The sequence below is a fragment of the Bemisia tabaci genome, chromosome 9 (assembly GCF_918797505.1).
Source record: "Bemisia tabaci chromosome 9, PGI_BMITA_v3".
NCBI lineage: Eukaryota > Metazoa > Arthropoda > Insecta > Hemiptera > Aleyrodidae > Bemisia > Bemisia tabaci.
Window position 1 is genome coordinate 20,287,972 of NC_092801.1, and position 13,269 is coordinate 20,301,240.

At 37.3% G+C, this 13,269-nt stretch overlaps 2 protein-coding genes across 4 annotated transcripts in view; one reads left to right on the top strand and one right to left on the bottom strand.

Moving 5' to 3' along the window:
- Nucleotides 1-3,130, top strand: part of LOC109041376 (rho GTPase-activating protein 29) — a 54,301-nt gene extending 51,171 nt beyond the window's left edge. For all 3 annotated transcript variants that reach the window (XM_072304614.1, XM_072304613.1, XM_019057719.2), the window contains exon 8: nucleotides 241-3,130. In XM_072304614.1, the coding sequence (XP_072160715.1) occupies nucleotides 241-577 (337 nt within the window). In that variant the 3' untranslated portion in view covers nucleotides 578-3,130. The remainder of the gene's footprint in view (nucleotides 1-240) is intronic.
- Nucleotides 1,053-11,827, bottom strand: wol (Dolichyl-phosphate beta-glucosyltransferase wollknaeuel). The gene is made up of 8 exons (XM_019057720.2): nucleotides 11,593-11,827; nucleotides 10,056-10,229; nucleotides 9,276-9,484; nucleotides 8,238-8,346; nucleotides 7,109-7,352; nucleotides 5,110-5,195; nucleotides 4,446-4,550; nucleotides 1,053-3,346 (listed from the first exon to the last, which is right to left on the bottom strand). Exons 3-8 carry the CDS (start codon nucleotides 9,474-9,476, stop codon nucleotides 3,309-3,311), a joined length of 783 nt encoding a protein of 260 aa, XP_018913265.2. The 5' UTR covers nucleotides 9,477-9,484; nucleotides 10,056-10,229; nucleotides 11,593-11,827; the 3' UTR covers nucleotides 1,053-3,308.
- Between the last annotated feature and the right edge of the window lie 1,442 nt (nucleotides 11,828-13,269).

Consider the following 13,269-nt stretch of genomic DNA (forward strand, 5'->3'; position numbering starts at 1 on the left):
CCTTCAAAACACTCTTGGTACGTAGGTCTTCATCCTTTAACATGTAAAGACAAAATGGCGTAACACTCTCCTCAACTCCCCTCTCCCTAGAGTATTACATTGAATAACAGCCACATCCTACGAAGATAATTCGACTAAAGATATTTTGACACAAGTAAAAAGAAACTCTCCTTCAATACTATTAATTGGTTAGGACTTGTATCAAGAAATAACCATAAATATATTTTCCCAATTTTCCAGGCTGGCGAAAAACTGGCCTTGCACTCCAACCAAAGATCAAAGCAAACATTGTATAGAAGAATTGCGATCTCTTCTCAACAAGTTACCAAAGTGCCATTATGCGACCGTGAGGTTCATCATGCAACATTTGAAACGGGTAGCAGACCAGAATGAAGTCAACAATATGTCTCCTGGAAACTTGGGGATAGTGTTTGGCCCAACGGTCCTTCGACTCAAAGATACAAGATCGTGTCTAAACTCTCTTCTAGACACAGTCCATCAGTCGAGAATTGTGGAGCTTGTCATCACACACGCCTCAGTCTTATTCACGAACTTGCGGAAAGCCAGTAATTCATAGGGTTGAAAATAAATTAAAGCTAAACTAAAAGGACGATTCAAGTGTCTTTTACGATGTAAATACTGTAAAAATGAGGGAAATAATTTAGTCTTTCTAAAGTTTAGCTGAAACGAATTTTAATAAAAAAAATAAAACAAATCGTACAGTTTTTCCATCAAAGACACAACATATATAACGTCAAAAGTGGCTTGATCAGGACCCCCATTCTGTATCTTGAATAATTAACCACCCCAGAAAAAAGACGTTTGGACGTTTATTGATGATCTCAAAATTCACCGAGTAGGTGAAAGGCGTACGATTGTGCAATTTTTTGTTTCGTTCTTAGTTCACCCAAGTTTGATGTTGTCAGACCTTGAAAAAATCATGTAAGGTTTTAAAACCTCAATAGTAATTACGTTCATTCCTCTCTGCTAGGTGCAATGCAGTTGTGCTGGTAAAATATAATGGTAGGGTATGTTGATCAAGTATCAAGAGGTTAAAAACTAGAAAAATTTGGTTTTATTTAATTAACATTTAACAAATGAAACATTTACAAAAATGCATAGAGGAAGTCGAAATACTTTACTGCAAATCAGGAAAAAATATAAATTCAAAGGTGCTGATATAATTGGAAAAAGATACGATCTGAACTTCATTTTTATTCTGATGAACCAGGAAAAAAAGACTTTCTTAAATACGTGTTTCGATTATTGAAGTGTATGATACACAAATTCACGTGCCTAAACTATACATTACAAAAATAAAAATTAGAAGACTTAAAAAAGAAAATGCATGATGGAACATTATATTCCATTACAATGAGAAATTACTTTTACGAGGTTATTACAAAATATCACAGCAAAATCTCGAAAATAACAGTGAAGTGTGATTTAACACTTCAGTCACGACCATGGGGCCTGAAGAAATTATTTAGGGGCTGATTGATAGGAGTCAACTTTAAAATAAATAATTGTTTTACATAATACAATGAGGTGCTATTTTGTACTCTGAGCTAATTGAAAACTAAAGCTTCTAACTTATTCTTTGAAACAATTAAGAATGTGAAGGTACATGGGCAAGGGCATTCAGTGCTGAGAATACAAAATCGATGGATTGGTGCCAGGTATCAAAATCAAGCTATTGGTTTGGTATGGACAAAAGCAGAGGATGGAAGATGGTTGGTTTCCAAATGAGTGTTCGATTGTGTTCTTCTTTACAAAATTGATGGATTGGTGCCAGGTATCAAAATCAAGCTATTGATTTGGTATGGACAAAAGCAGAGGATGGAAGATGGTTGGTTTCCAAATGAGTGTTCGATTGTGTTCTTCTCAGAAGGAGGCGGCATGGACGTCTAGTAAAAGACTGGTGGCAGGGCGTTGCCGAAGAGATCAGGAGGTGTCATTTGCCTGATCATCTATGGGAGGATCGGGCGATTGAGAGTTGTATAGTGCTCTAGTGCGCTGAGATAATGTTTAAATATACACATACCAGGGTGTCTATGTCTACTAACACTGACTTGCAAAAAGTCAGTACTTCTACAGCACTTTACAAGTGCATTCTCAAAAAATTCAGGATCTCCTTGACAGAAAAATCCAGAGATTTTTCAATAACTTTATGTGACAAAATTTCGAAATTTACTCGCGAATCCTGACAAAAATGATGTAGTCAGGCTCATAGGTAGCCTGCAGATATACTAGCTACATAATCCCGATCCAGAGGAAAATAATGTACTACGAATCAATGCCCAAGGGACTGTATACTTTCAACGCTATCTTAAAAAACAAGCATGGTATGAAACGAAAATTACAGACCTTCTTGCACAATGTTCGAATTTTCAAGTGTTTCCGAATAAATGAATGTGTTTTATTCCTCAGGCTGTCTTACTTCTCCCGCTGTGCGTCAAGCCTTTGACGCGGTCTAAATTGTATCACATGTGTTTTAAAAGGAGGGTGTCGAAACCTAAGAGCAGTGTGATTGCATCGACATTGATAATTATCAGTGGGCATAGTGACATATGCCCTCTAAAAGGTGATCACTCACTGTCTTCTGCTATTGGATGTATATCCATAATATAGCAATTGGAAGTATTGAGAGAAGAAGGCAGCTGCACATAAACCTTATCATCTAAGCTCAGCTTACTGATACGATAGTAAGGCTGACATGACAGCAAACACTTATGAATTATATTATTTATGATCATTTGGAAACGCTGACCAATGCTGCTAAAGTACAATTACTCATTGCGATGCCTGCTTTCGCTGAATTTTCTTAGCTACTTGCAAACATTCCTAAATTTTTCATGTTTTCTTTAGGATTCTTCGACTTCACTATTTTTTCCCTTTTGGTAACCTTCAAATTGAAGGGGGGGAAATCTGCCATCAGCGCTAAACAATCTTAGCACAAGATGATATTTTGCTGATTATGATACAGTCAATGGGACTTCGTGATTTATAAGACAAATTTAACAAAACATAAAACATGCATCAGAATGTCGTTCTAATATCACTTAAGGCCTTTGCCAATCTCCAAATAGAGGGCAACAAAGAGAAATTGTAAGAGAAAAATTGAGAAAAATCGTAAGAAAAAAAAATTAAGGGAGATCTTACGAAAAATAGTCGAGGGGGAATCGGTAAATCCACAAAAGCACCAAAGTTTGGGGGTAGAACTGAATAATCCAAGATAATCATTCTTTGGATTTTCATTAAAATCCTCAGCAGTTCCTACTGGTGGAGAAAGCAATCTTTTTGAGACTCTAGCTAGTTGCTTGCTCTCCGTACAGTTTTGAATAATCTGAAAGAAAGAAAAGAAAAAAGAAATTTCATTCCTGAAAGACTACTTCCAAGAGACTTTGAAAGACTACTTTTACTATTCAACTACTAAACACACTGAACCTGAGAGAAACAATTTCAACCAGAGATCTATAAAAATTGTTGAGATCTTTTTCACTGTTCAGCAACTTAATAATAAAAATCTTGAGAAGATCTGACAGTGTTCCACCATTTTTTCCTGCTTTCATGGGAGTTCTTCCATTTTATGCGACCAAGTCAGAATGCCAGGCTGGTCGCATGGCGGGAAGTTACTGCATCACTGGTGGGATTCACAAGAGATTTCATGATGGAAAACCATTGTAAACCCAATTTTTTATGATTGTTAGAGCTGAAGTACTACTAGACAAGGTACGAATTTATGCATTCTGATTTATGCTTTCTGATAGATTTTCTCTTCAATACTCACATGGAACACGCTCTGCGCAACAAAAATAACTGATGACGACCAAACAAAGCTGATGACAGTTTTATTTAGCATTGGTTAGAAGAGAAGAGTCTACTTGAATCAAATCGTGCATTGCAACAATTTGGGAGGCTTCTTGATCTGGCAATGTTCCTCCCTGGCCCTGTGTGGTCCGAAGTGTAAACAATGTGCAATAGCTGAGCCAAAGCACCAAGATGTAAGTTGGTACATTTTCATACCACAGAGACTGTTACAGTTACGTTTAGTGTGCAATTCAACTTGAATAGAGGATTGTTTTTTCTATGAACAGGAAATTTGAATCTAAGCATTGACAAACATTGATATCTTGGTTAGAAGTTACTTTGAGTAATATTCGTTGTACAAATAAGGTTCTACATGAAATTGTGATAAGTATAGATGTATCATAATGCTTGAGTTTGCACCTTGTCTAGTGGTACATTTTGGAAAGTGAGCCATCTATGTTATGCACTGTTGTGTGCATTGTTGTTTTTCAATGGAGCACTAGAGTTTAATTTCAATGACCCTTACATATTTAACTTCATTCAAATACTGAAATTGCTTGCACAAAAAATTTTGCTCTAAATTATCCGATTCTCGGGAAGAGAAACATGACAATGAAATAGACAGAGGAACTCACCTGGGTTTTTAGTGAGTTTCCATGCTCCAACCTTGTACCGCAACCAGATTAGGACAAGGTCTCTACCCATCTGGATCCAGCTTAGAACGGGAACAATTTTAGACCCTGTAAAATACAAATAATAAAACTGTCAAAAAGTGACGTTTGATCATGAACATCTCAGGAATCTTATTTCGGTTTCTTTCCACATCGATAGCCACTTTTCCAGGAACCGTGGTGCTAATCAAACACGATGATTGATATTACAAGTAAAAGACAACTTCCAATTTTCCCCCTCATTTTTTTCTTCCCACTATCTTTATTCTGTAACTTCTTTAAGCAAAGAACATGGTATGTAACCATGCACTGAGTATGTTCATATTAAAATTATCCTCAGCTATCATTTTCAAAGAGCGGTTGAGATAAAAATAAAAATCTAAATTCAGCAAAAACACTTTAATTAAGAAAGCTGTACTTTCTAAAAAAGAAGCTCAGCACTGACTAGGGCTCAAGACCTTGAGCCAGCGCCAAAAAACTTCTTAGACCAGGCATTTTATGCACCCTTGTATATTCAATGACCTCAAATCACAGTTCCTGGGAAGTCAGAATTACCATTTACTAATTCCCACTACAGACCATTAAAGCTATCACACTTCAAAATTAAATAACAAAAAAACTGACTCACCAGGAATTTCAGTCCACGTCACCGCAACTTCACCCACTGGAATATTGAAGCAGTCAGCAATGTACAGCAGCTCAACATCAAACGCCCTAAGAAAATAAAATTAAAGACTTGAGATTCATGATTCGAACACTTATCACTCTAAAAAGTTTATAACTAACAGATGGGAGCAGTCAGTATGATTACCCTTCTTTTTATTTTTTTTATCATTCCTGAGGGGAATTAGAAAATGAAAAGGTGCAATCCAGGGGTAGAGAAAGTTTGAGGCATTTTTCCAAATTCAATCAACCTTCCCCATTTTTAACCAAAATTCATGGTCACTTTCACCTGAGGATAGAAAAAGAGGAAAAACCTATCACCCCAAGAGTTGGAATTTTTCATCACTAAAATGTCACATCGACGGTGTAAGTCCGCAGCCACGTATTTTTGTTTGCGAGGTTGTAGACTCCCTATCACAATTTATTTTTTAAGTGGAAAAGTACGCAAGGGCTATTCTTGAAAACTGCCATGATTTTTCTTCTCTGTACGAAGAATACTTTGTGAAAACTTCAAGGAACAATGTTGATTTGTTCTTCTTTGGAGAAATAAAATCTGAACGGAGACTTTCAAACACTGCAAACGAGACACGAGGTTGCAGGAATCTTTTTAAGGCTTGCAACCAGCATGCAACTAGGATGCTTACTTGGTAAGGCAATTTTTTCACCCTTGTTGCAAGCAAACAACAGTACTGTCGTTTGCTTGCACTATGGAATACTTAATCTATCTTTAAAAGGCACAATGCTACACAATCATTTGACTAAAATTATTTTCAAACACTTTACTTTGAAACCTGCCACTTTAGAAACTATTTCCTCCTTGAAATTTTGGAGAGAAAACAAGTGCGAAGTGCTTTAATTCATACCATGCCAGGAGGCCTATTGGTACCTGTAACATAAAGGTGTAGTTCCAACCTTTCTTAAGATTTAATAAATTGGGAGCATATCATTTTTTTCTTGCAATTCAAAAGGGAATCAGTGAAAGAAATAACACTTGCTTCTTCTTATTTTTTAGACCCTTGGAAGAGATTTCAGTTGATTATCTTTATTTGTAGTTTGGCAACAGCCAAAATTTACTAAATACGGGAACGAAACTTGCTCGCTACGATTTTCCAAGCCATGACCAATTGAAAAAAAGTTAAAAATCATATAGATATATATATATATATATATTAAGTCGCTTTACAACGCACTCTGGCGTTCTACGACACCCAAACGCCACATATGCCTGTCTTCCCAGAGGTTCTCGGGCAACTGACACCGCAACATCTCTTCGTCAACGCCCTGCCGCCAACCCTTCACAGGACGTCCCCGTCGCCTCTTCCCAGGTGGTACCCAATCCAAAACTTGTTTGGGCAACCTCTCCTCCGACATTCTTTGCACATGTCCATACCAGCATAACTGCCTGGTTTAAAAAGTTAAAAATCCTTCCAATGAAAAAACTTACGTATGAATAGGGATGCAATGATGCATCCTCATTGCTAAGCCAGAATTATAAACGGGAGGAGCATTGCCATCTTCAAACTTGAACTCTTCATGAAAGTACATCCTTTATTCAACAGGCTTATTTCCCTTTCTTTTACAGGCTTATTTCTTCGGTTTTGGCAAATTCTATCACAATTCACCATCATTGACCATGGTTGGACAGGTCTTCCTTACAGCCCATCCGTAATTGAATTGGTTTCTATTAGATGGGTGTAAGTCTAAGAAATCATGAGCCCTGGCTTTTATTGATTACGCAGACTGCTACGACTCCGTACTTTTTGAACTTACGTCGTTCTGACAGAAACCAATTGAATTGAAGTATTTTGTATGGGAGAGCATTGCCACCTCACAACTTTTCCTTAGCATAGAAATTATGTGCCGTACTGAGAGTGATGACGGATTGATTGACAAAAAACCTCCCCTAGAAAGCTTGTTCCTCCATGTGAAGGGTCACAAAATAATCTAGAAAATGTTTTATTTACCATCTTTCAACATGTAGGTTGCTGAAACAGATTTTAGCAGTTTCTCTGGTCAGTAATTTGAAGCCACATTGTGTGTCTCTGATTTTCTGTGTTGCCAACAACCAGACAGCCAGGTGAAACCCATGCATAAGCAGAGTTCGGAAGAAGGTGCGGCTGGCAACAGCCTCCTCTTCGAGGTGCGCTCGGGAACCACAAACAATTGCATGCTTTTTGGCGATAGTTGCTTGATCTTTGATAATGTCAGCTGAAAAAGAAATTTATAGGAAAATGTTGATGAATATAAAGTAACGTTGGAGACAATATTGGGCTCTCAATTCAAAGTATTTCAAAATGTATTTCAGCAGAAGTGAATGGATAAAGCTTCCATCTGTACTTGATACTTAAAAATGAAGGATAATCAACCATAGCCAATGGAGATGTTGAATGTGTGAGGAATTTGCGGTTTGACTATTAATTTGATTCTAATGTGGAAGTTCTTGAGAAACGCAATGGTGCCACTGGTTTTCTCTTAAATCAACTCCCAAGCTCAAAAAAAGCTCTCAAGTTGCGGCCAAAATGGAGGGTATATCCCACCCTACCCTGAGAGTGCACGTCTGCATCAAGACAAACTCTCCATGCACAGATAGGGAGCAAATACATTGACAGGGCTGCCACTTTATTTGGGGACTCCAAAACTGAAAACACGGCAACTCTGCTAATGTATTTGCTCCCTATCTTTGCACGGAGAGTTGGTTTTGATGTAGAGGTGGACTCTCAGGGTAGGGTGGGATATCTCCTCCATTTTGGCCTCAACTTGAGAGCTTTTTTTGAGCTTGGGAGTTGATTTCAGAAAAAACCAGTGGTACCATCGTGTTTCTCAAGAACTTTTACATATGAATGGACAGTCAAATCGCAAATTCCTCACACATGCAACATCTTCATTCTTTCGTTTAAGTCTCTGGACCCTAAAGTTTTGAAATCCATCAATAGTTTGAAAACTCTATTTCGTTTAAAAAAGTGCATACTTCGGGATTCTTCTGGAATGGTCCTCCGTAAAAGATATTCAAAGCACTGCTTTAATTTATCTTCATTACAGTCAATATTTTTTCTCAGTGTAAGAGAAATTAAAAAAACACTTCAAAACATGTACCTTTACATAACAGAGACAGATACTGTTCCAATTTTTCAAGTTCAGCAAATTTTGTTGCACCATCAGCATCAGCAAACAATAGGATAGCCCCTCTGGCGCTCAGCATACCCTAAAAAGGAAATAAAATCAAAATTTGAAAAATACTGTAAGGCAAGCAAGAGATTCCAATGGCTGTCTGTAAACGACTGTGTCGAGAATTGAGAAAACCCAAAGCTGGAAAATAGACTCTTCCATGGCCATGGTCAGTACGTTTGCACTGGAGTAAAATAAAGGCAAAATCAGGTTTCATCAAAATAGGCTCTCAGACATTTCATCGAGAACATGAATGGTCAAAAAATTAAAGGAGAATCAATAGCTGAAAAAAAGAATTTTGCATGTGATTAAAATCGAGTGGAGTAAATCCTTCTATACTGCTGCTCTTTTGTTCGTCCTAAATGACCAACTTTGCAGTCTTTGAAATAAATTTTGTAACAATAAACACAATATCTAATTTCAAATTTTTGAGTTCAATTTTTTGTTGTGTTTTGTTATTTTTTGTTGTTGACGATGCATGACCTAAAAGTCTGCCATTTATATTTAAATGGCAACCGAAAAGAGGACAAATCATAAATGTTAGAATTTTTTGAAATTTAAAAAAAATCTAGAACTCCTATCCATCAAAAGAAATACTCAAATATGTGCTTATTTTCTTGACTACACATGTCAAATAATGAAGTGTTACATTCAGAAGATTTCAACTCTTTTCACAAAATGGTTACCCTAGCAGATTGCTCTCCTACTCTTCATTGTTACTACATGCTGTGATACTCATGTCATCCTTAAACCAATGAACATGCACATTACACTTCTGTACTTGTTCAGTACTTATAATCCTACTTACAAAGAAATTTTGGTCTTTTTTCCAACCTTTTCAGACTGAAGACAACATAATAAAAATCATTCGTCACAACACATTTCTACGTTACCTTTAACAGACCCATTCATACCTTTGGTTTCCCCTACAACAGAGGTCATGGTTGAGAAAACCGACGTACTCACCAGCCTTACTGCTCCACCTTTCCCTCGATTCTTGATAAGCTCAAGGACTTTGATTTTCTCTGAGCCATACTTGGATGAATAATCAGACGCTACTTCAACTGTTTTATCATTACTTCCATCACTGACAATGATAAGTTCATAAGTAAAGCCTTGCGTTTTCTTCTCCCTCTCCTCCAAAAATTCTAAGCATTCATCTAGCATTATGGGTACTGAAAAGGAAAACAAAATAAAAGTTTGAGTGGTAACACTTATTGGTAAAACAGAAACCTGAAGAAACAAACCAATTCACTTTGCCCAATAAGTTCATCTTCAGCCTGTAAGTTCTCAGATCCTTGTGAAATATGTTCGTTGTTCGCATGATATGCCCTAAATTACAATTACGTAAAATGTATGATTTTACTTCAGCATCAGACCTACAGACAATAGGTGGATGTTAGTCTCTTTTTAGTTGTTCCACTTTCTTTCACTTTTATTGCGACTAGTTTTTAAAGAAAGTTACTCCTCACTTTTCCAAGCTTAAAACTTTGAATAATATTGGGCATGCTAAAAATTGAACGCGACAAGATCCAATTCATATTTCAGCAGTATTCATATTTCATAATTTCATATTTTTGTCATTTCTTCAGGAAGTCAGATATTTTAGGGGCGATAGTAAGTTTCTCAATAAATGCTGGAGAAATTCTCCGAGATTAGCAGGATTTTAGTACTAAGAAAGAAAAAAACTTGAATTTTTGACGCATAAAGAAGTGAGAAAAGAAAAAAGGAAAATTTATAGCTTACATCGATCCTGTTCATTATAAGCTGGAATGATCACACTCAGCGTTACGGTGGGGTCATCTTGGAGAGATGGAAACTTAACCTTCTTTCCGCTGCTTGGATCAACGAAATAATGTTCCTCTCTGTACCGTTTTACACGCACATAGGGAGAGCTGAATACCCAAGAAATATTCCAAGCTAAAAAGTCAGAAAACATAAATGAATGACACATCAAATGGTGAAAGTCTTGCGGATAAGATGCTGCTTCTAGAGGTGCAGACTGTTCTTCTCTGCTATTAGTAGAGACAGGCGATGTGCCAAAACATGTCTTCTCAAAAAAGCATTTTCTTGCTCACCTTTTATCACCTGGATACTGGCTTACAAATTGTCTGCACCCCAGCTTGCCTGCATCAAAAGCCATTAATATTAAAGACAATATCTTGTAATGCGGTATCTACGCATGGTCACTTATTGCCTGCATAGACAAACCTCAAAAGATGATGCTTTTTTATTTGTACCTTTCAAATTGCAAGCCCCGGGTCCGTAGACCTGAGACAAACTTCTCTCTTCTCTGCTTACTCTTTACCCTCTTCTTTTCTTAACTGGTTGCATCTACCTGTATCATTAAAATGGCCATCGAAATTAAACAGCCACCATCAAAATTTATTCTACAGCACAGATTGAATACAAAGTCTAATTGCTTGTAACAAGCCACCCTTCTAAAATGCCATGATGATGCTGTATCAATCTGTTGTCGGAACCTGCTTTCTCCAATCCATATTTAACATTATACTATTAAAAAAAATCTGTGCTCAGGTCTTGATTTTGTCACACTACAGACTAACTTTCCTTTGTCTGAAAAAGAGAAGTCATTTTGATTCTTCCAGCTATAGAAAATCGTTCGAACTGAGAAAAGAGTGGATTCAAAGTTGTAATTTGACACTGGGGAATGCACTTCACTGGTGTGGCAAAAAAACTTCCAAAATTTCAGCATTTTTTTACACCTAAACCAAATTGCTGTAATGGTTCCTACGGTCCGTTTACTTTGTCCTTAACATGAACTTGGGATGTGATAATGTCCAAAATAATGAAGCATTATAATCAAAAACTTTTCATATTAATTTTTACTTAGAGGTATTCTACTCATCAGACAGCAAACAGTTTCATAATGGGTGTTGACTCAAATGGAACAGATAGTAAAGTGTAGAGCCCGAATCACAGGATTAAAGTGTGTGTGCTTTCAAAGTGGCGTCGCATCACCCTCAAAGATTGACGAGTTGATGATCTTGGCGGGTCAGAAAGGATCACATGAACCCAATTCAAAAGCTCTGTTTTGATCGTGTGATACAGGAATAGCATTATTTGTTGACCTGAAAAACTTAGGAAACTAGTGTTGCACTTTTTAATGACTCGGTATAACGCCACCTAAGCATCCATGGACATGATTTGGAACCATGAGTATGCATGGATGAGTGATTCAGAAACACCAAAGATAAAGCAACAGAAAAAACTGCGGCCAAAAGAGGAAAATTTTAAGAAAATAAACCTAATAACTACTCACCATCAGCAAAATAGCACCAAGTATTAGACCGTAAACAATGAGAGACATCGAAAATATTTCCATCTCATAAATGTAAACTGTTCGCGATACTAGAAGAAAGAATGGAGGATATTGTTGAGAAAATGCCAACGCACATTACACATAAACAATTTTTATTTACCCAATAGTTACTGCTTACTGCAGTATTTCCCCTTATCGTTCACAATGCCGATAACAAAGTTGCCGTGTCAACATAACCTCAAATTCTGAAAACTGCTGATAACTAACTTTAGAACGTTGTGGCGGTTTTCTTGAGTTCCCGCCTTTCGAAGACAAATACAAGGCGCCAATTATGAAATTGCGGTCATGTTCTGGCTAAACGCAATCCCGTTGTATTTGTGTTTACTGTTGTATGGGTTATTTTTTCCGGAAGTGTTTGGCATTTGCGGTTCATCGGAAACACTGTCTCATCGCGCGCGAAAGGATACATCAAATGAATATTTTCGGTGAATATTCACTTGACGCTACAATTACGCGCAAAATTAAAGAGTGTTTCCGGTGATCACCTGATGTAACCGGAAATGCTCCATATCTCCGGTAAATATTGACTTGATGCTGTAACTTTGTAACTTTCGCACCCAATGAGATAGTGTTTCTAGCGATCCCTTAATATAACCGGAAAAGCTGAATACTTCCGGTAAATATTCGCTTGACGCCGTAACTTCCGCTCGCATTTTGGAGGACAAGGCGCATGGGTGCGGTTTTTGAAAAAATTGAGTGATTTCAAGTGAAACTAGTCTTAATGCATATACTGTGAAAAATTCGCTCCCAAATTCTAATTTTTAAGCATCAGAAAGTCAGTTTAACTTTCTTTCCGCCAGAAGGATCCATGCAATTTCGCAACTTTGAACACGTCTTTCTCGAAACAGCAAAAGCTGCACTTTAGCGCCTTGTCCTCCAAGCCCTTCAAGTATCTCGGGTTATTCCAAAAGTCCTGTGCGCTTTGCTCTCATTAAAAAACCATTGAAAATAGGAAGAATCCAATTACATCTCCGGTTTACGCATTTTATTTTAAGCTCAAGTTTATTTAAGTAAAATTGGACCATAGGGCGCTCAGGAAGTCAATTCGTCCGCGCCGCCGGCTCCGCCCAGTGGAATGAGCAAGTAGAAGAGGTCGGGCATGAAATTTTCGACTAAAACTGCAAATTTTGATGTTTATTTCGTCACATTTTCAATTTTTAGGAATGCTTCTTGAGAAAAATTTCACGAGGAAACCAGTGAAACCACTTTTAGAACCTCAACATTTATTATAAACGGAGTTATAAGCTCTTAAAGTTTCCAAATTTTGTCCCCTTTCTCCTACTGACTCGATCCACTGTGCGCCAGTGCGTCTCTCGCCACCTCCAGGCGCGTGATAAATGGATCACATTTTGCAATTCGGAGCTACAAATTCCGGTTCAATTTAGAAACAACGTATGTATCATTGATTTCCCTATGCACGGAAGTGTTTTTTCAGATGGGCCAGAAATTATAGTTCCTAATTGCAAAATGTAGCCCAAATATGATGAACAAAATGTGCGAACGGTCGCAGAGATAATCGACAGAAAATCTTATCAAATTAAAATCTTTATTAACATTTTCCACCAGATTATTGTTCACCTACCTGATCACCATGCTGTCTGTAACGCCTGTGATGAT

What these genes read in the sequence shown, in the direction of transcription:
- wol (XM_019057720.2), bottom strand. Translation starts at nt 9,476, where the DNA reads ATGCTAGATGAATGCTTAGAATTTTTGGAGGAGAGGGAGAAGAAAACG. An exon ending in TCTGTCTCTGTTATGTAAAG is followed by an intron (nt 7,353 to 8,237) that starts GTACATGTTTTG and finishes TTTCTTTTTCAG; the next exon opens with CTGACATTATCAAAGATCAA. An exon ending in GAAACTCACTAAAAACCCAG is followed by an intron (nt 3,347 to 4,445) that starts GTGAGTTCCTCT and finishes TCTTTCTTTCAG; the next exon opens with ATTATTCAAAACTGTACGGA.